We start from the raw sequence: 23301 nt of genomic DNA on the forward strand, positions 1-23301 counted from the left end.
AGCACCAAGGGAGCCCAGCGCTGGAGAAAGGTAAGTGTTTAACGCCTTCAGCCCAGCGTCAGTAAGACCCTGAGGGTGGGGGGGACGTAAAGACCGTATAGTATCAGGAAAACAAGTTTGTTTTCCTGGCACTATAGTTGTCCTTTAAAATAGGCAATGTAAATCCAAATGACAAGTAGCTGTCATCAAATTTTTGTTTCTTTGTTTGATAAGAAAATTGGATAGCATTATGGGCTTTTCTTTTTTTTTTCTTTGACTTGCCATTTGTCTCTGCTATTTAAAGAACAGTAGATTTAACTATAGATTTAACTATTTTGGACCAGTTTTCTTGTTATATCTCTTTTCTCACTCTCTATAAATGCCGATTAATTAGAAGTAGTAATAACTTTTCTCTTGATAGTTCCTTCCTTTTACCAGCTGTGCAAATTAATGGTTGTTGGTCCAGTCTTGGAGTAAAAAGAACACTTCTCTAACCTGGAAAAAAAATGAAAATTTAAAACCACAGTCAAACAAATGTAATCCGGAGAAATGTTAGCTGCAGCTGCCCATGAGGAGGCCAATGATCTGGTGGAATGAGCTCAAAGACCTGGTGGAACTGGAACCCCGGAAGCTGCGGAAGCCTGACTAATGGCTGAGATTATCCATTGGCCAATAGAAGTAGAAGAAGCAGCCTGACCCCTCTTGTATCCTGAAGGAATGATGAACAGATTAGAGGATTTCCTTATATCAGAAGTACGGTTCAGGTATGCAGATAAACAATACACCAGATCCAAACAATGCCATTTCTCTTCTTCTTCAGATAAAGGATGAGGGAAAAAGGCTGGCAAGATGATTTTTCTGATTCATATGAAATGCGGATACCACTTTAGGTCTGAATGCTGGTACCTTACGAAGAATGACTCGGTCTTCCTGAAGAATCAAAATAAATTTACGTATAAATTATCTAAAGGATTTAAAAAATAAAAACCAAACAATAATTAAGTAACTCTATTCCTTAACATTTTAAATCAAAAAAATAAATATATCACTTACCTGCAGCCAGTATATAATATGTTCAATTCAGAGATACAGGCATCCAGGAGCCTACAGAGGGAAATCCAGATAGCACTTGCCCCTTTAAATTGAAGATACAGGAACCCGGAAGTAAAATCCCCTTGTAACTGGCCTCACTCCGGCGTGCGTTCCACGACTGGAGTGAGGAAAGTGATAGGCCGAAAACCCAGAAATGACGCAACAGAAGTGCCGAACCCGGAAGTGACGGAAAGAGAACGCGCGCAATTGGTGTGGGTTCCAACATGCGTTCCAAAACCGGAACGTGCAACACAGAGGGGAAAAAAATCTAATAGGGATAAGAAAAGGCAACGAAAAGCCCCCCCAGTCAGGTAAACTCTTTACAGGAACTGCCACTTATATCAACAGGAGATAGGACAGGATACCTTCATGGGAAAGCCAAGAAGCCCAAGTTATGCAGCAAGTAGGTGTACCCTTCTTTGGGAATTACCACCACAATGGGTATGGCACATCCAGTTGCTACCTATAGGGTCACTGCAGCATAGTTCCCCGGTCGCTGAGGGGAGAATCCTCCAGGGGGTCGCCCTTGGTGAGGCGCCGTGTCCTGAGGCTTCCATGGGGAGAGAGGCTGAACTCCCCATGGGCAAGGGGTACAATTAGACCCGAGTAAGCCACAATATAAAAAAGAGGAGATGAAATATCCTATGAGAAGTAAACAGGAAAAAAAGACTGAAGGGGCATGGGAGGAAGTCTCTTTTATTAATTATTTAGGAGGTGGTTCCTGTCCAATTGAGAAGGGGAGCTATACCCATACGTAGTGCTGCCATGGATATATCCGGGGAAATATAGATTTCAGTAATTGAGTACAAAGGATGCTGTTGTATTCTTTGTATAAATCACCCAAAAGAGCAACAAGAGAAACAGCTTTACATTTTTGTCCAATTTGACTGTCAGAAGTAATATCGATCAGATTTAGAAAAATAGTACACGAGTAGAAGCAATACTGTTTTGCTCTCGGCTCTTAGTAAGCAAGTAAAGCAACCCATCCTATCTGGGGCCACTATTGTATTTCTTTAAATAAAATGATTCCTAATGAAATTTTACAAAGAAAAATTAAAAAGAACAACCAAAGTAAATAAAACAAACGTTTTCAGCAGCCCACTTTTAACCAGCACAATCTGACTCTATGGGAACAGCGGGGAGAAATCTGCAACAGAATTCTATATTTGTTCTCTCGGAACCCTTAAATTCAAGGTGCTGCAAATTCATACTTCATTAGTTCACGTCAACAAACGTAATGTGTTGCAGGCAGCAGTTTTAATCAATACCAAACTGCAACAATTGACTTACGTTTCCCTTAAAGAATTAAGGTGCAAACACCAGCAATCAGAACTCGAAATGTCTGTCCCACTCTTTAGTGACTTTAGCTCCTGTGCAACAAGAAGTTTAATTTAAAAAGGACTTATATATATATATATATATATATATTATTTTTTAAATTCCGAAGCCATATAATTCATAAACAATAGGCATTATGTCCAGGCTGAAGTGCCACTGTCAGTTCTATAACTTTTACAAGTTATGTGTGTATATAAGTCATATATTTTTAGATGTGACTCCCTGTTTAATATATTGAATTCATAGCTAGGCATATAATGTATACCTAGTATAAAGAGATAAAGTTGTACTTGTACCAGGCTTTACCCTTATTGTCACCAACACTACAATATGTCGCATCTTTGAAATCAGCTTTCCCTCCACTGGTCCTTGTACACAATGTCACCAGGAATGAATAAAGCTGAATGAAACAAACTGCTGAGGCATGCCGGGAATTGTAGTTGCACAGAACCTCTGGTAGTTGTAGTTCCGGGTGCAATGTGCGGTAAGCTCAGTGAGGGCAGAAGAGAGACTCGTGTTCATGTCAGAAAGAGAAGGAAGAAGAAATAAAGTGAGTATCTGCTGGTTACCAGTCTATATCTAACGTCTGATCTAAAGAGGAGGGAGACGGTCAGACTGCATGAGATATGCCATGTGGGTGCTGATCACTAGACTGCTGGAAACAGGGTGACAGTCTGAGTATCAGTACTAGTGGCTGAATTAGCAAACAATGCTGCCCAGCATGGCGTGTGACTGCTGAAAACAGGGTGACAGTCTGAGTATCAGTACTAGTGGCTGAATTAGCAAACAATGCTGCCCAGCATGGTGTGTGACTGCTGGAAACAGGGTCACAGTCTGAGTATCAGTAGTGACCTGTAGACTATTGGCAAACAATGCTTCCCATCGTGATATGTGACTGCTGGAGAATAATACATAATTATCATTAAAGTGCTGGAGAATATTGCAGGATGATCACTAGAGTGCTGGTGAATAATGATTGCTAATCACTAGAGTGCTGGTGAATAATGCAAGGTGATCACTAGAATGCTGGAGAATATCGCAGGATGATCACTAGAATGCTGGTGAATAATGCAAGGTGATCACTAGAATGCTGGTGAATAATGCAAGGTGATCACTAGAATGCTGGTGAATAATGCAAGGTGATCACTAGAATGCTGGTGAGTAGTGCAGGTTGATCATTAGAATGCTGGAGATTAATACACAATGAAATAATAAAGTGGTGGAGAATAATGCAGGGTGATCACTAGAGTGCTGAGAATAATACGTGATTAAGTAATAAAGTGCTGGAGAACAACATATGATGAAGTAATAGAGTGGTGGAGAATCATGCAGGGTGATCATTAGAGTGCTGGAGAATGATGTTTGCTAATCAGTAGAGTGCGGGAGCATAATGCTTGCTAATCACTAGAATGCGGGAGAATGTTTGCTGATTACAAGTATGCTGGACAATAATGCTTGGTAATCACCAGAGTGCTAGAGAATAATATTTGTTGATCATAGCATGTGACTGCTGGTAAATTATGCTTGGTGAACACTGGGGTGTTGGAGAATAAACTTGTTGATCACTACTGCTAGAGTGCGATGCTGGTCACTAGAGCTCGATAGAGTGATGCTGATAGAATTTCAGTTATGTAATAAAGTGGCGCTGGTGACATAGAAAGCTTACATGAATTTAGGTTATAATTATGACATCACTGGGAAGAAAATGTGAGTGACCAAAATCTTGTGAGGCTTCAGTAAAACAGAAAACACTCCAGTTTCTAATGTCATGTGTCAGAGAGCGAGAGAGAAGTAGCTTGTAAGAGAAATAAAATACAATGTGTCAGTGAATTTAATTTAGGAGTGCTTGAAAATGAGGGAAACTAGATTGATATTGATTTTGGGGTAATTATTGAAATATGTTTTACATTGTTTGTTTTTTCAATTATGTGCTAATTGTGCCTAAAGAATACAACTGGGAGCTGACCAGGCAGTTTCAAATCTTAAAGATACATACTAAATGAGAATTAAAAGTGAATAGTAAATTCAAGGCCAAAGTAGCCAAACCAGATTTTCCAGTTTGGCTATTTTGTCCTTAAATTCCAAATTCTATTTGAATTCTCAATTTATTAATAAACCCTAATAGACCACAACAGATAAGCTAGGAAAATAGCTTATCTGGAGATTAATTTTTTTCTGAATTAACTATTTTAGACTAGAATTTGGAATTTCCTGGAAAATTCCAGACAATTCTTGTATTTTTACGGAATAACCTTGCTAGTCTATGATACATCAGATGAAACTTCTACCGAGATTGCTATGTGGGAGAGGGGGATGGGGGGGGGGGGGAGGGAGGATGGGGGGGAGTTCCTCAGTCTACCTAGTAATTGAATATAAGCCATTTTATTATTTTTGTTTTGTTTTGTGTGTGTGTTTTTTGTGTTATAGATCATATGCATAATTTTCTATACATTTTCTTAGTTTCACTGACAATAGAGCTCAGATGGAGTCAAATAAAGAAGAGGATGAAAAGCAGGATCCTCAGCCTATTGAACTGCAGTATTCTCCTGTGGAGGAACAGCAGCCATCACCGACTGAGGAACCTAAAACTCCTCCTGCAGAACAGAACGAATGGAAGTTTCTGCTTTTCTATCTGTGTTTCTATGGCTTTATGACACAGTTACGACCTGGAGAAAGCTTCATAACTCCGTTCCTGTTGAGCCCAGAGAGGAACTTCACGAAACAGCAGGTTAGTCCCATGCTCCATTCTCCAAACATAATTCCAAACCAATACCCAACAGCGTGCCACATTCATAGTATGGTTAAAAACCATGAAAAAACACTTTAAATTTACATGGTGCGTATCCCCATAACTTCCAGTGTCTCATTCTGATTTCCTTTTTTCTTTCATCGGCTGTGTTGTTTTTTTGGTTTTAAAAATACATAAGAAAAAGTAGGGACTGCTTTTCCTTTTGAGGGGCACTATAGGCACCCAGAACACTTCATCTTCGTCAACAGATTCCAGGTCACCAGTGAAATCCCCATAGGGAAGCATTGAGGCATGTGCATTAGGTACATATTGTGATTGCCACTCTGGAAGTGTTGTGAAGACACAACCTTTTCGAGCTGATGTGTAAAATATTACGACATGTAGATGAGAGTTTATATTTAAATGTGTGTGGTCAACAGATTATGACTTTAAATCTTGTAGTGCACTGTTGGTGATATCACACCATGCAATAAAAAACATCTGGCTCACTCTATTGAATACAGGGGCACTGGGACAAGCAAGTCTCTGTTTGCCCTATATAGTGGCTATTTGCAGCAGACTCTGCCATCCATAGGAAAGCATTGAAAATGCTTTCCCATGGACTGACTGAATGTGCACGCGGCTCTTGCCGCGCATGCACATTCAGCCGATGACGTCCGAATGAGGAGTAGAGTCCCCAGCGCTGAGGGAGCCTGGCGCTGGAGAAAGGTAAGTGATTTAACCACTTCCTCTTCCTTCAGCCCGGCGGGAGGGGGGCCATGAGGGTGGGGGTGACCTATTAATACTGCAGTGCCAGGAAAACAAGTTTGTTTTCCTGGCACTATAGTGGTCCTTTAAGGATAGGAGTAGTTGGGGCTCTGAAGTGGTAGTTCAGTGGTGATCAAAGGAACCCTAGTCCCAATTTAAGATACATAATTGTGAATTATAAATTGTGGGAAAATAATGGCACCTCCGGTTTCTAGAGTAGTTCATGACTTGCGCATCCTTTAGTCGTATGATATTCCCAAAACCCTCTGTAGTATTATATTCTTATAATATTTGCTTCACCATTATGTATCACACATGTCCCAGGCAGGCTGAGGCTAGTAGGAGCTGCATTCCTGAAAGGCAGATGCTATATGCAACCATTTTAATTCAGCTCTCTCAAATAACAGTTATGTAACTCTTAACCGTCTCAGATGTACCGAGACATGTATGCCCCTGTGCTGCCCTAAAATTAAAGGAGCCATAACACCTGACACTTAAAAAAAAAAAAAAAAAAAAAAAAAAAGTAATATATAATAGAAAATATACCTTAGTGAACACTCAGTGCACTATAAACACCACAGGGTCTTGAACTAAGCCTGGTGATCAGCTGACGAACACAGCCAATGAGCTAGTATGTTACGAGCTCCGTCTTTTCAGAGCGGAAGGGGAAAGGTGGGCAGAGGCCTCAGGGAACAAGTCATAACATTAAAAAATAGTTTGACTACTTTTACATTCGGGAAGGGCGACCACCAGAGCACATCTATCTCCATAACAACTAATGCACACTGTAGTAGTTATGGTGCCTGAAGTGTTCCTTTAGTAAGTCTTCGGTCACTTGGTTTATTAAGATACTTTTTTATAGTACACCATTCTACTTTACTCATTTTATCTGTCTGTGTTTTGACCTTATCCACTGTTAAAGCTAAGGCAGTACTGTATATGCCTCTCCAGTGTCTTAGTGCTCTGAACAGAACTCTTCCTAGTTAACATTATTAAAGTATAATGGACACCTGTAGATGCCAGAATCAACTGCATGTATTATGCTTTGTGCTGCTGCTTTTGTTTTGTTGTCAGCACTTTTGAAACGTCCTCAGGAAAAACAAACCTTTGGTCAGGTACTGATCTCTGTGCAAGCAGATACATAGTTTTATAACATATATATATAACAATTCTTAGATCTCTTGCAAAGTCATATGCCTGTCATAAGCTGTAAATCTTAACATGTTTACTACCCTCCCCCCTTAAATTGTTTAAGGTGATGAAGCAGGTATAAAGCCTCTTATAACTATCCCACCTATTGTGAGGATTACCTCCTTTTGAACTGTTTCACAATCCAGTCTTAGGATTTCTCCACATTCCATATTTATTAAGGAATGCACTAAGCCAGTGACCGCTGAGAAAGCATGTTAATGCTGACATGACTTCTAACCAGACATTTGCCACTGAGTCTCAGACTCGCTATGCAATCCTCTGCTTTGTTCATTAACCACAATTTTAACTAGGCTTGGTTTGTTTGAAGGAGAACCATTCGTTTTCTGAAAGTGACCTCGTTCAATAACCATTAAAATAAAAAAAAATTGCCTATAATTTGTGCTAACCTTTTACTAATGTTTATTCTACAGGTTCTTTTAAATGTATGTTAAAGGAACACTAAAGCTTTGGGAATACAAACCTGTATTCCTAACACTTTAGGGCTCCTGTTCCTAGTTATATAGGTCCAACCACATGTACAATTAGAAATAATAAAAGAGGTTTTTACTTGCCCTTTCCAGAGCAGAGGCTTCCTCAGCGCTGCTTACCACTCTACTTCCTAGAGAGATTTCAGCTATGCCTCACTGATGATGCCTAACAAGGCTGAAACAATCGTCTGGGGTTGCTGTGTCTCTCGTGCAGTGGGAACTTGCTGGCATTTCAGATCTGGACTGCCCGTATAGGTGGGATCAGTCTGATATGTTTCAGAGATGTTCCCTCTGTAATGGCACAAGATGAGCTAAAACCAGCTTGAGAACCGAAGGGTTTTAGCTGCTGCCTGTTCTCAGTATTCTCGTGCGACCTGTTTTTTGCTTACCACTCCACTTCCTGCAATGTCATTGTGGGTGCATGGCCCAATACAATGCTCCTCATTGGGGATCTGATGTGCTAAAGTGAGCGCCACACTCATCCAAGCTTCACCAGAGGAGATTTATGAAGCATTGTTGACTCCCTTTTTGCATTTTTAGAACAGAACACTTTGATAAATCTATCCCATTGTTTAGTTTCCTGCTTCTTTAGTTATATTCTCTCTATGCTGTCTGCAAAGTGAGGGACAACTCCAGTGGCAGTCACACTAGGGATGCTTCCTGGGTCAGTACTGCACAGTGTGCAACGCTGACATTCAGCGTCTCCATGATCAATGCAACTCTATGAAGAGATACTGATTGGCCAGTGCTGCATTTGTCCCCGTCCCCACAACGCCCCATTGGCTAAGATCGTCAATTCTGATGATCTAAGCCAAGAAGGCGGATTGGGGTAGTGCCAGCTCTGGCGGACCCATGCGGCGCTGGAATAAAGGTATGTTTAGTAACTTTTTAAAGGGGGCCGGCCACCTGAATAGAGTTTTTAACACTATAGGGTCAGGAATACACGCTTGTATTCCTGACCCAAAAATGTTCCTTTAAATGTAAGGGATAAGTAAACATAATATTAAATATTCTCAGACATGGTTCCCCTTTAGAGGAGCTACTACTAAAACTGTTGTTTCTACTTGTCAAATCAGCATCTACAATGTGCATTGCTATGTGTTTTTATATTTTTATTTCCTCCATATATTTTATTTTCATTGTTTTCTTCCTGTTATCTTGCTACCAATAGAAGTTCTCCATTTTGAGGAGATGCAATTTTTCACACTACTTTACACACAGTGTCACATTAAATAAATATCATGGGGTTTATTAAAATAAAAAAAAGTTCCCCTTTTTTCGTTTATTTATTAGACTGTGAATTGTAGCAAACTGAAATAGCTGATCTGCAAACATTCCCCCACTCGGCTAAAGTCACAGCTTTTAACCCATATTTAGTCATTCGGGTTAAATTTTTAGAAAAGAAAAAAACTCAAAAACTCCAGTCTCAAGAGCCTGTCTAAATGTACCATATCCCCTTGTAGAATCCTTCTATAAACTTATGACGGCTTAACTCTTTACTAAACCATTCTCAGATGCTCAATAGCACAGTCCCTCTGGCTGTCTAGCCTCCGACCCTTTCCCAATAGCCCTTCCCCACATGTGTAACCTTCCCCCTGATCACTACCTCCCCTAGCTGAATCTCCATCAGTTTGTTGGTGGATAAATATATACCATAGTTCAATGCAACTTGTTTTATGTAACTTTGCTATTTGTGTGCTCAATTTGCCGTAACCGTTCTTTTGTTTATAACGATATATCAAGTGCATGTGACTTACATAGCCTTCTTAAACACTTCATGTACCGTGAGATCTAATATTTACACTTCCTTTATTGCAAATATTGTTTTCATTTCAAATCTCATGCACTGTTAATAGCTTGTGTATGTAATTAAAGTACAATTTAAAGAGCATGAGATCAATAGCTTTGAAAGTAAGCTACATCTGATTCAATGTGAAAACCATTTTGTTTCATGCTGGCTGTGTCAGTCAAAGCCAGGGGAGGTGTGGCTAAGGCTGCATAAACCAAAACAAAAGTAATTTAACTCCTAAATGGCAGAGAATTGAGTAGTAAAACTTCAGAGGCATGATGTATACACCAAAACTGCTTCATTAGGCTTCAGTTGTTTTTGTGACAATAGTGTCCCTTTAAATTAATAATTTTGCTCTTCACTTTTATATCTAATTTGTAAGAGACCCTGCAAGCATTTTATTCCTGACCCATCTCTTTGATTCTTCCAGGTCACGAATGAGATTACACCAGTGCTAAGCTACTCCTATATGGCTGTACTTGTGCCAGTTTTCCTGTTGACAGATTACTTGCGCTACAAACCAGTGCTGATTCTGCAGAGTTTAAGCCACATATCTGTGTGGTTGCTTCTCATTTTTGGTGCTGATGTCATTGCTATGCAATTCATGGAGTTTTTTTATGGTATTACCATGGCAGCTCGTGTTGCCTATTCTTCGTATATTTTCTCACTGGTTACTCCTGCAAAGTACCAGCGGGCAGCAGGGTACTCCCGTTCCTCTATTCTCATGGGAGTCTTTACCAGCTCTGTCCTGGGGCAGCTTCTTTTGACATTTGCAGGTGTCCCTTTCCAAACCCTGAATTATATCTCTTTGGGGTTCATGATATTTGGATTGATTCTCACTTTACTCCTGAAACGTCCCAAAAGAAGTCTCTTCTTTAATAAAGACTTTTCCAAGCATGTCAATGGCGGTCATCCCTCGGAGCTACAGAAGATGACATCTGAAACCAGGAAGGGAGGACTGTGCTCTGGATGGAGGGAGTTTGTAATTGTCCGCATGCTAAGAGAAGTGAAGGAAACTTTCCGTCATCCTCAACTAAGACTTTGGTCTCTCTGGTGGATTTTTAATTCAGCTGGGTACTATTTGATTTTGTACTATGTGCAGATTCTATGGAATGAGATCTATCCCACCATAGACAACCGCAAAGTATATAATGGAGCTGTTGATGCAGTTTCTACCCTCCTCGGTGAGTCCTCAATTCTGTGCTCTGAAAGAAGTAGCAGTATGTAGTTTTATAGCATGGAAAAAACTAAACCTGAGTGAGATTTTAGTAGTATGCACGGATCTGTACTATTGATGCATTCTGTAGTAGTTAAAGCTCCAGTAGTGGCCTGACGCCCCCACCCATGTAAAGTAAGGAAACTATTAGCTATAACTTGACCTCTTACCTGGGGGTCCCCAGGCACTTGTCATTTCCAGGGTGGAGCTTCCATTAGCTCTCCTGAGTTAAACCCTAAGGCGCAGAGCCAGCTCATTCGCTGAGAGTGTCAGCTGGTCGCTGTCAGCCAGTGAACTAACATCAGATCAGGTATGTTGTCAAACCATTAGCAAATTGATTACTACTTACAGTAAGGAGTCGAGGGCACTACCTGCACCATAACCAGTACACCACACTCTAGTGGTTATAGTGTAAGGAGTGTTATTTAAACCTGTAGAATAGGTGAGATTTGAGGTTCTTGCTGGAGTGAATGTAGGATACATCTCTACAGATCTGATATGACAAGGTAAAATATTGTAGCCTGGGAAACTGAACATGATATTAACCTTTTTTTTTCTGGAAACCAGCAGTAGATATCCTCAAGTTTTGTAGAACTACACCTCCCATGTAGCACTGCCAGCTTGTGATCTGTGTTAGGCCACCCTTGGTCTAACTAACATGCTAATTTTGGAATGTTGAATATTACATTTTGTATGTGTAACCTGATGCACCGTTAAGTGTTGATAAATGTGTCCACTTGCTCAACAGGTGCCATCACTTCCTTTTCTGCTGGTTATTTGAAGATTCGCTGGAGCCTTTGGTCAGAGTTGGTAATTGGCCTGGTTACTGCTCTTCAGGCTGGGCTCCTTATCCTTATGAATACTACCAGCAGTATATGGGTGTGCTATGCAGCCTATGTCCTCTTCAGGAGCTCATACCAATTCCTGGTTCCAATTGCCATGTGAGTATTCTCTCCATACAACATTAATATACCTGTCCCCGGTTCACATTGCAAGACGTATGCAAGATATGCCAATTCTATATCTACTGTGCAGGACCATTAGCAATAATAAGCAGACCCTGTACTCTTTGACACACATGTTGTAAGCTGTAATCATTAACCTCATTACCTTTCCTTTATAACTGGAGGTATCTCTGTCACCGTCAATGTAATTACCTCCTTTCCATGCAGCTCTAAGAAATCACATATGACAGCTAGTCCTTATTATTTTTCAGATTTCAAATTGCAAGCTCCCTATCTAAAGAGCTCTGTGCTCTTGTGTTTGGTGTTAACACTTTCTTCGCGACCATTTTGAAAACTATAATCACGATCATAATTGCTGACAAGAGAGGTCTGGCTCTTTCGATACACCTACAGGTAAATGAATGGTGAATGTTTGTAAAAATATGCATTGAATTTATTGTTGGTCACATATGTATCTGAGTGGGTTATGGCTCTCTGATGTGTATGTCTGATGATAAGGGCACTGCTATGTTCTCCTGTTGTGCACATGCTATATCAGTAATGTACTAAATTCCTAATGTGTGTTTTTTTTTTTTTTTTTTTTTTTTTTTTTTTTAGTTCTATGTGTACTTCGTTTACTTTACACTCTTGGCTGTGGTTTATCTTGGGGCTGCTGTCTGGGTCATTGGCAAATACAAGCACGATGAGAAAAAAAATAAACGTAAACCTCTGCCAGAAAATAACACCAACGAGACTGCAATGACAGACAAAGCCACCACTAGTGATTCCTGCGCATGAAAACTGCTTCTGACCTCATAGAATACTATGAATAGGATTTTTATAGCCTCCTCTTGTACATCAGGCTGACCTATGGCCAGGTATCTGTCATTAGGACAGATCAAGAGATCGTGACATCGGCTGAAACGAGTACATGAATTCTGTGGGGCCGTTATTCTTTGAGCAACACCACACAAGACAAAATGTGAAAATGAAGGAAGCGCCTTCTGTGAATCATTTCCAACATGTGATATGAATACTGATCGAAAGACAACGTTAGATTTGAGGCTTAAACTCAGGGAGATTGAGTTGCCAAAAACAAGATCACTACTGTAGATACACATAAAATTTGAAGAAATAGTCTAGCTCTAGAGACCTGATTATAGAATACAGAGAAAATGACTTCACCATCTTAAGTTAAAGTGCCTACTCACTGCATCAATCCATAACGACACTGGAAGACAGACGCACAGCTTGAAGACTGCAGCATTATTTGAATTGTTGCTGTTCTAAAAGGGGTGTTACATGCCACATAATTTTATCCCTCAGGACCAATAATACCTGTGAGATCAGGGAAAGACACAGAACTGGACAATCAAATTACCAATACCAAATATTTTGCTGCTTAAAGGAACAAACTCATAAATCACTTCTGCTTGCTGAAGTGCTTTGTGTTAATAGAAATCAGTTCTTGAACCCTAATATTCTTCCCTGGCTGTTAGACGTCCAGGAGAAGTTTCCCTCTTTTTTTTTTTTTTTAAAAGACAAGCTATTGAAACTGGCACTGTCACATTGCAGTTTTTTGTTTTTAGTTTTGTTTCCCCTCGTTTTTATTTATTTTAATTCGTCTTTCCATTTCCTTTTATACTCTTAAGACGTATATTTTTGAGAATTAACAGAGGTTAAGCAACGTTCTGTTTCAGTTGCCAAAGTAATTTACACACGATCCATCAGTAAAGTGCACACCTCATGCACAGAGGAGAACAAAATGAAGGAGTCCAGTTATTGAGATCCACTCAAGAACTAAAAATAATAATAATGGATATAAGTAAAGGGGTTGTTAGGTTAATCATCAAAGGACTAAAAAAAAATGATTGTGTCGCTTTCTGGAAGATTCCAAAAGTGGCTGTTTTTTGAGGAAATGCTTTGCACTTTGATTAGTAATGTAAATCAGTTTACTGTAATAATTTTTAGACACACTGAGTTATTCTCTAAAGTAAGAATCGTCCTGAATTGCAAATGTAACTAAGCTAAATGGCAGCATAGCTGACTTAGAAAATGTTTCCATTTGGTCTATTTTGCCATTGAAATAACGGCGGTCCTCTGTTTAGTAGATAAAGTCTGATAGGGTTATTCACTAAAGTGAGAATTCAAAGTCAATTTCAAAATTATGACCAGAGAAGCAAAACTAAACGCAAAGCTGACTTACATCATTTTTTTTTTTTTTTTTTTTTTTTTTAATTCTTTATTTTTGTTGTGCAAGCGATACAAACGAGCCTGTGTTGCCACAACAGCAGTCGCAAGCGAAATAGATTCTTACAGTGTCAAACATGGCATTAGAAGATCTGCACAAATTTTATATATTATTAGTACTTAGGCATTGTTCAGACGAGGTAACAATAATAGATATAACGACGTTATAACATAAGAGTAGGTCTAGAGGTTGAAGCATTGGTCGTCCTGCTTAGAGTGCTAACATTGCTTGGGTAGGTAGTTATTATAGTATGGTATCGCATTAGAGAGGCATTAAGGAATGCTATGGAACTAAGCTTGATTAAAAGGAGGGTCATACGTGTTAGGTCAGCGTCAGTACAGGCTGATATATTATTCTAAGCATAAACAAACTATATATATAAATCCACGTTAATTATATTTTAACTTAAGTCACAGTATGTAGAGTACCTGCTGTAAACCAGAGCAGTGAGAACAAGAGGAGAGTATAACATGTGCACATCATAGCTTAACTGTTACTTAAAAGGTTAAATATTGGCTGTGCTTGTTCTTGAGACTGCTGGAGTAGTTAGGGAAATGCAAAGCATTAGGAAGCAATAATTCAGGTTATGTGGAACAAGTGTAAAAATTGGGGACTGTGTTAAACTGCGGTATAATGAGTCCCTTTAGTTGCTAATCGTCACCCGATGCCTTTTATGTGCTCGAGCAGGTAGTCCCTTCTCTGACCCGTTAGGGGCTCTCCGCCATCTCGCCTTGCAATGGAAGCGCTGAGGCCTCCTCTGTGTGGTCTCCGGGTCTCTTTTCTTGCGCAGGGTTGCCTGGCTGCTTTCCGGTGGGCCGCGTGTGAGCGACGTGTGGTCCGCCATTTTCGGGTTCTCTGCGCCTTGGTCAGCTTGGGTTTGCCACTGGATCGGGAGGGTGTCTTTTGAGGTGAGTGTTTCAGCTTGCCTTGCGTCTGAGCCTGTTGGTGCCACATTTTTAGTTTGTCCCAAAAAGCCGTAATCAGGTTGTTGAGTTTAGCATCAAAGTCCCAGCCTGTAGCGGCGGCCATTTTGTTTAGCTGCTTGTTTTTCGGCTGCTCCCATATTTTTGTCACTGGGGCTCTCACACTTAAGATGCTTTTCCGTGTTGTACCGGGATAACCCCTGCTGGTCCTGGGGGGGGAGCAGGGCTTTGGTGGGGTAGCACCTACAGTGCCTGGGCGAGGAGAGCGTCCAGTTACCTTTTGACTGTTAGGTGCTTGCAGTCTCTGTCCCGCTGGGCGATTCGGTGCCTGTGGCGACTGTGCCGCCTTCCGTGCTGCTTTCAATCTGGAATAGTATAAGTAGTGCTGGTGATGTCAGGAGCCTGTTCCAATGGCTGTTATCTGCCCCAGCTCTGCTGTGTCGCCTCTGATCCCCACCTCCTAGAGCACGAGGAGTCAGTCGGCCGCCATCTCAGGGTGCCGTGTCCAGGCCGCAATTTTCCGCAGGATGGGGAAGTGTGGGGAAGTGTAGCAGTGGTTTGCCATGGGAACCGGGATGACCCCCGCCGGTCCGGGGGGGGGACGGGGCAGCGGAGCGCCGACCGGAGAACTGGGAGAGCGGCCGTCTCACCCCAGCTCAAGCCTTCCTAGGCCGCAGACCTCAATCAGGTTACTTTGAATCCGGATCGGAACTTGAGGGGTATCCCCGTGTTCAGCGGCAGCTAGTGAGTCCAGTGGATCCAAAATTAGGGCTGTAGCTGTGATCGGATCGCCGTTAGCACCGATATTCCGGTTCTGGTGCAGGAGCTCAGACGACATGCGTCTGATCCGGTCGGCGGTCAGGCCCCGCCCCCTACATCATTTTTTTTTAGGTTTGGCTTTTTTGACCTTAAATTTGAAATTCACTTTGAATTCTCACTTTAGTAAATAACACTGGAAATCTCTGAGGATTTTGGCCTCAGGGATTGAAACCCATAGAGAGCTGTGTAATCACTATATTACCATTCATTACAGCTCTTTTTTACTGAAGGTCCGTGGACTGTGTATGTCACACCAGTACCTTCTTATGTGAGATTGAAGCATGAATATATCATGCTTTATGCAGAAATTTTTATGTAATACCTAAAGATGTATGAAAATGTCCATGAAAACATTCTGTGCCTTATTTTAGGTACAAATGTGCCCACTCATCGTTCCTATTTGATGCACTGCTCCATTTTCCCCAGTGTTTTTTTTTTTTTTTCCCATTCAGAGCTTCTTAGCCATTTACTATGGCTTTATAAAGCTCCAACATATTTCAAAGCACTTAAGATGTATTATTGTGTTACAATAAAGGACAGTGTTAAAACCCCCGTGTACCTTTTCTTGATTAAACTCTGTTTTTAGCTGATTGAAATACAATTGTGTGTGTTGAGTAAAAGCAGATGGTTTAATTTGTATTTCTTCATACAAGAGGTAAGGTCAAGTCGACTGCTTATTCAATGTCATGACAAAAATGAGAGCACTGAGGCTTACCTTGCTCTCAAATGTGGCACTGACATTAAGGGAACAATCCAAGCACTATAACAAGTACAGAGCACTGTAGTGATTATAGTGGAAGGAGTGCCCAGGCGCCCCCAATGTAAGTAGTAAAACCATATTGTAACGGTTTGACGACTTACCTAGGGTCCATTGGGCACCTCCTCCCACCTCTGGAAATATCAACTGCTCACTCTCAACCAATGAGCTACGGCCTGCACTGTCCGGTTTATCTCAGACAGACTGTAAGAGAAGCAGGGAGTGGCATTCGTTGGACACCGGGTAAGAAGTCAAAATGGTTTGACTACTTACACTGGTGGTGCACCAGTACACTGTAGTGGGTATGGCGCTTGGAGTGTCTCTTTAATTAAAGACCTTTTTATAAAGCTAGTGCTGTTGATGCTTCCTTTAATAGTTTTACATAGTTTTCTACAACATTTACAGATTATTTGAAATGTATCACTTTTTTTTTTAACTCATTCTGGTAAGTAATATAGTGCTTGTTGGGGGATAGTTGAAATAAATCTTCTCAAACGTGATTGCTACTTGTTTTTTCTTGGCTATAGTGGATATATTCAATCTTGAATCTCAAAAGTTTAATTAACTGAGCAGGAGATACAACTTCTAAAGTAAATACACTGTATTGATTAAACATGTTAAAACATTTTCATGAAGACTGTGAACACAATGTCAACACCGCTTTGTACCAGTGCATATGATCAAATGAACACTAAATTTGGATTAAGGGCAGAATAAGACAACTTGTGCTGGACTAAGAGTCTGTTGCACCCAGTGCTGGCGATTATGATGGGTCTAATTAAAGAACTTTATAGTCCGAAAACACTTCTTCTTTCCAGTTGTCTTGCATAGGGTGGAGGTTGTGTCGGAGTGAAACGCACAGAATGCATTTATAAGCAGTTCTCAATTCCTCTCTTTCAATAAACTTGGAATCCTCTCTCCTCCGCACTCACTTATCAACTCTCTTGTTGATCAGGGACATGACACACTGTTAGAGAGAAACAGCAAGAGTATTTGCACAATGTGCAAAGTCAACTATGTGTTAAAGGAAAACTGTAGTGTCAAGAAGTGGCTTTTTAGGTTACTCCCCCACCTCCAATCTCAGAAGGTGATTTTACTCACCTTTTGTCCCACACCGCGCTGGTTGCATTGCGGCTGGCTCCTCTTCCATGGCTAGGATCATCAATCTCGATCTCAGCCACTCCAGTGCTTTTCCATATGAAAGCATTTGGAGGCTATTGCACATGCACGATAAAACACTGTGCTGCACCAATCAGCATCTTCTCAATGTATCTCTGCACACTGTGTAGCACTGGACTAGGAAGCACCACTAGTGGCAGTCTGAGTGACTGCCACTAGAGGTGTTACTAGGCACCAATTTAAACATTAATACACAAAAATAAGTCCTGCGCTCAAACTCAAAATAAGTATGTAGGGGTTTAGAAAAATAACCCCTTCTGTCTCATTAGAGAAACACTGAGAATTGTTGGTATAGGACCCACCTAAAAGGTTTGCTTTGACGTGGCAGGTGGGCTTCTATCTAATGGCCATTGGAGTTACTAAATAACCTCCATTTATTTAAATCTGCATTGGGATTTGGGCTAGTGTGCAGGTAACTCTTTCACTCTTTTTTTCTTTACTAATGTAAACACTGCCATTTCTCTGAAAACTCTGCAGGGACAGGCTGTAGACACCAGAACAACTATATTAAGCTGTAGTTTTGGTGACTATAGTGTTCCTTTAACTATTTTATAGTCGGCCAATCCACACATATTGTGTTCCCCTTCTTTACTTCATCAGCACAACCTTATAGAGCAAGATCATGTGAAGGGTAGTAAAGATTTTTTATTGTATTTTTATCTATCATTTTTTTTTTTTTTTTTTTAAATTAATAGGCATTGGCCTGGAGCTTCAGCTCCATTAACCACAAAGTTAATCTGGCCCTCAGGACAACATTACCATAATGAAATCGCAAAGCGATTACATGTAAGTCACTGAAGAGTTGGTACCAGGTACGTAAGCAGTTGTACTAGTTTTAGTGTTAGGTATGGGAAAGTTATGCCAGGGTGGACATATATATAAAGCGATAGTTCAGTACGTGTCAGGTATAATTATGTTATGTTTACCACTTGCAGAATATAATATTTTGTTTATATTTCCCACATTGGGCACACACATTTCACAACAATGATTCTGTGGTTGCTTCCTTCTTGTAGAAATTATTTTCATGCAGACAGCGATCCTGTAAGAGCTTCTGTGACCTTTCCATGAGGCCAGTCATGCCGGGGGGGATTGTTGTGTTTGTGCGCTGGTTCCCAAGCAATGATCCAAGTAAGATCAGATAGCAGAATAAAAAAATATGGATGTCATATTCTTAGAAACCATAAAAATATATTACAATAAGGATGATTCACTAAACTCCAATCTGTAGCAAATGTAAATCAGAATTGTAAAACCAAATCTATGCTTCTGATACATTATTTTTCATCTGTGTGGTCCTGGTCTATGACAAACCATAACGTGCGATTCTGCACTCCCGAACTGGAGAGGTAGAACCAATCTCAGAAAGCCTTGTAGACTCCTTCTCCTTCCTGCTGCTCCCATGGGATTAAAAATTCCCAGTTAGCCATTTGGCAAAGCAGAAGAGAAGGAAACCAGCAGAAAAGAGAAGCCCCTATGGAGATAAAATGTCGTGCAGGAGAAAGAAATAGCCTGTAAATAACAGTAGAAAGCCTTCCCTGTAAACCCAGCTTGTGCATCGGTTCAAAGAGGAAAGAGTTCAACCACCTGCAAAACCAGTTTTGGACTACACAAACTTTCCAGCGAATATGAGCCCTAGCCCTTGTGAAAATGGGCTAAGAGCTGATAAAAGATGAAGCAGGTGAAGCAAAGTCAAAATTAGGCTGAAGTCTAGGAGTACAGAAGTGAGACAAAACATTAAGGAAGCCAAGGTCTAGGGATACCAGAAGTAAGAACAGTCGAACAGAGACGGATCAGAATCAATATAAGCAATGGAATACAATACATTTGCATAATAAGAACCACAACAGGTCACAGGTAAAACAGAACTGCGGGAATATATAGGTGAACATAAACACTATTGGTCATTATCATTCTGCTACACCAAAAGGTAAATATTGGGTGACTCCAATATGGGAAGGGACAGTGGAATTTGACACCTGAATGATGCACACTGTCAACAGAGGATACAGGGTCCATAGGTAACCTGACAATAAGACAGGATTACCTCTAAGTGCCTCTGATCACTTCAGTATACCACATGCTGTATATTGATCCTACACAGGGATTATGAAGATCACTAGTAGTCATAGTAACATAGTAATTTAAGTTTAAAAAAAATACTTAAGTCCATCAAATTCAACTGTCCATCTGTTTCTGCTGTTGATCCAAAAGAAGGAAAAAATCCCTTAGTTTAACCCCTTAAGGACACATGACATGTGTGACATGTCATGATTCCCTTTTATTCCAGAAGTTTGGTCCTTAAGGGTTTAAACCATTTCCAATTATGCCACAAACAGGGGAAACATTCTCCTGGTTTGTATAGGGCTATAATACACCGCATGAGGGACATTTTTTTTTCTACAGTAATCAATTTCAGGTTTCAAAAACTGAAACTGCAATACATAAGCTGAACAGGAGTGTTCCTTTAAATTCATTGTGGTCAGAAAGGAATCCACTTAAATTAGGGTGAGCAGTGGGAGGACAGGACACTGCTGCTCCCCCACCTCGATGGATGGCCCAGCTAGCGCAGATACGCCACCTACAGATCCTGATCGCTATATAGTGAGACCATGAACACACTCACCCCAAAACCATTCACAGTGGGCATTGGTCTTTGTACACGTACCCAGAACCCTGACTAACTTTTGAAGGACACCTCCCACCTTTTAATTCTTCTTCTAACTTCTCTTCTTCATTAGTCACTCTCTACACACTACTATTTCTACTCTGTCACTCTGTCTCCCTCTCTTGATCTTCCTCTCACTAAAAGTTTTAATCTCTCTCATTCCTCCGGCACATTTCCCTCACCCTTCACGCATGCAACAATAATGCCGATTCCAACTCCCCATCCAACTATCGCTACTGACATTTGCCTCCAAAATCCTTGAGAGAGTACTGTATGCAAGATTGACAGACTTCCTCGAATCCAACTCTCTGCTTAACCCGCTTCTGTCTGGATTCCGCGCTCGTCACTCTGTTGAAACAGCTGTGATCAATGTATCAGTTTAATTGCTGCTAAATCTGGCGGCCATTACTCTATCCTAATTCTCCTTGATCTTTCTGCTGCCTTTGACACTGTTGCTCATCAACAGCTTCTTCTCATTCTCTGTAATATCAGTCTATGGGATACTCTTCTCTCCTGGTGCTCCTCTTACCTCTCCCAATGCTTTTTCAGTGTTTCTGTCTCTGGCTTTGCCTCTTCTCCCCTCTCTGTTGGCGTTCCCCAAGCTTCTGTCCTTGGTCCTCTACTGTTCTCTATCTATACTGCCTCCCTTGGTAAACTTATCAGCTCCTTTGGCTTCCATTATCATTTATATGCAGATTATACTCAACACATATTCTCTTTGACTCCGACCTCTCCTTTAACCCTCATGTCCAGTCGATTGCCAAATCATGCCGCCTCCATTTTAAAAAACATAGTTCGCATCCGCCCTTATTTAACACCAGACGCAGATAAGGTGCTGGTCCCTGCCGTTGTTCGTTTTCACCTTGACTACTGCAATCCCCTTCTCTATGGTCTTACATGTTCCCAGATGGCACTGCTGCAATCTATAATGAATGCAGCAGCGAGGCTCATTTTCCTGTCCACTCGCACCTCGCACGCCTTCCCCCTCTGTCAGTCTCTACATTGGCTTTCAGTTAAATACAGGGTTCAATTTAAGATTCTGGTGCTTGCTTACAAGTCTCTACATAATGCTGCTCCAACCTACCTATCCTACCTAATTAACAAATATGTCCTGTCAAGGACCCTGCGCTCTACCGAAGACCTACGCCTATCCTCTTTCCGTACTCCCACGTCTGATGCTTGCCTCCAAGACTTCTCCAGGGCTGCACTTCTCCTGTGGAACTCCCTTCCCTTCTCCGTTAGACTTTCACCTAGTCTCCACTCCTTCAAGAAATCTTTGAAAACACACTCAAATCAGGAAAGCATATAATTTAAACTGTTAGCGGGTTTTCATACTCCCCCCCTGCCCCCTCCCCCATATCCCCATGACTTTTCTCCTGCAAGTGTCAAAAATAACCTACTTCATTACCCCTACTTCTCAGTGATTACTTTTCTAGCAACCTCTTACATTACCCTCCTTTTACCCTTTGTGTCACTTTACCCCACTCCCTCTAGCATGCAAGCTCATTGAGCAGGGCCCTCTGTTCCTGTGCATCCATTTGTCTGGTTACAATTACATGTCTGTTAGTCCACCCTTTGTACAGTGCTACACTATATAAATAATAATATCTTCAAAGCAGCCAGACAGGCTGGCAAAGAGTGACTTGTGAGAAGTGCAGGAAACAGCAAAGGAAAAGCAGTGGAGGCAGTGAGCTGACTCTGGCTGCAAGGAGGTTGTAAGGAGTGCATAGAGTCAAAGGAACTGGCGTGCCCAAGACATATGTGTTGAAATTATTTAGTCACTCTGGCAACTTGTACCGAAATTGCAAGCAGGTTGAAAAATGGCTACTACAAGTATAATGCTCTAAATAGAGGCAGAAACAGCACCATAACCATAATAGTTAGTCTCTGAGGTCTTTCCCATCTAACTTCTTGCACAGACTTCATTGAAAAATAAAAAAATATTTCCTTTCCAAACTTAATGAAAGGACTATTATATTATCTATATATATATATATATATATATATATAAAAACTCCTTGTGTCCCGCACTCACTACTCCCGGTCTTGTAATGCCTTGGTGTTAATCCTGGCCATAATATAGAATACCTTGTAGGAAAGCACTCACAGGACTTGATATGGTTCAAAAATAGTGCTTCTTTATTGCAGCAAAAATTTCAAGTAGAAAGTGTCAACATTTCAGTCCCATGTGGACTTTTAGTCTTTTTTTTTTTTTCAGTTCTTTATTTTTATTCGTGCATAGCGTGAACAAGCATATTTGCACTGCCACAACAGCTGGTGCAAACAAATATGTAGGTATACGATAACAGTAGTATGGCAGCAAAAAACATTGCACTTTTTTTTTTATATATAAACAGGATTAAGTCATTATTAGATGAGTCATGCACATAGAAATCACAGTAATTAAGTTGAGTTTTGCTAAATGAGTTATGTTTGTTTAAACATGTTGGTAGTGGTATCCTATTGCTGTTAAATAAAATGCAGATTACTTTCTAGTCTATGTGTATGCCTTTTTGAGGGCAGGTTATGCTGGAAAAGAGTATTTGCGTGTCATAACAGACTACGTGGAGGAATACAAGTCGCTGCTGTCCGAAGCATTTAGTAGCGTATATGGGGAACATGCTAAGCCCTAAGTGTGCAAAACAGAATAAAATAAGCGTAAAAATCAGGAGTGAAAACGGAAATCAAAAGTAAAAATATGTGAGGCATTGTAGCTGCGTTACAAGCACCGGAACCCGGTGGAGAGAGGGTTTGGGTCATATGAGAGTTAAGTCAAGTTACTTGTTGCCATGCTGGAGTCAAAACTAGACACATGTACGGTGAGGAAAATAAAAATACAGTAGAAATAAAAATATAGTAAAACATATAAACAAGTAACAACTGATAACATTTGGCATCAAGTTATGGCTATAGAAAGAGCATTTAAGTGCCCCCTGTCTTGCTAGCTGGACAAGATGTAAGTACGTGTTATGCTATGCGAGTAAAAAGCAGAAGGTAGCAGTACCTATTTGGGTTTGAGAGACATGCAAGACATTTATACCTCTGGGTTATATTGTACTGAACCTGTAGTAAACATGTTGAGTAGGGCACCTGGTTATTAAGCTCATAGGGGGACTCATGGCATATGTAAGCATACAGTATACAATACTCGCTCAGCCAACTCCGGTGATC

The 23301-nt window shown here is 40.7% G+C and overlaps 1 protein-coding gene across 3 annotated transcripts in view; it reads left to right on the forward strand.

Annotated features, from left to right (window-relative positions):
• The window catches only part of SLC19A1 (solute carrier family 19 member 1), a 96683-nt gene extending 83659 nt beyond the window's left edge, over positions 1-13024 (forward strand). The window contains exons 1-6 of one of the 3 annotated variants that reach the window (XM_063430063.1): positions 2899-2959; positions 4837-5137; positions 9804-10557; positions 11338-11530; positions 11806-11947; positions 12152-13024. In XM_063430063.1, the coding sequence (XP_063286133.1) occupies positions 4892-5137; positions 9804-10557; positions 11338-11530; positions 11806-11947; positions 12152-12331 (1515 nt within the window). In that variant the 5' untranslated portion in view covers positions 2899-2959; positions 4837-4891 and the 3' untranslated portion in view covers positions 12332-13024. Of the gene's footprint in view, positions 1-2898; positions 2960-4836; positions 5138-9803; positions 10558-11337; positions 11531-11805; positions 11948-12151 lie in introns of those variants that run through there. The other 2 variants (XM_063430061.1, XM_063430064.1) reach the window with 2 other exon arrangements.
• Positions 13025-23301: the final 10277 nt, after the last annotated feature.

This window comes from Pelobates fuscus, chromosome 8 (assembly GCF_036172605.1).
Source record: "Pelobates fuscus isolate aPelFus1 chromosome 8, aPelFus1.pri, whole genome shotgun sequence".
In the NCBI taxonomy this organism is placed as follows: Eukaryota; Metazoa; Chordata; class Amphibia; order Anura; family Pelobatidae; genus Pelobates; species Pelobates fuscus.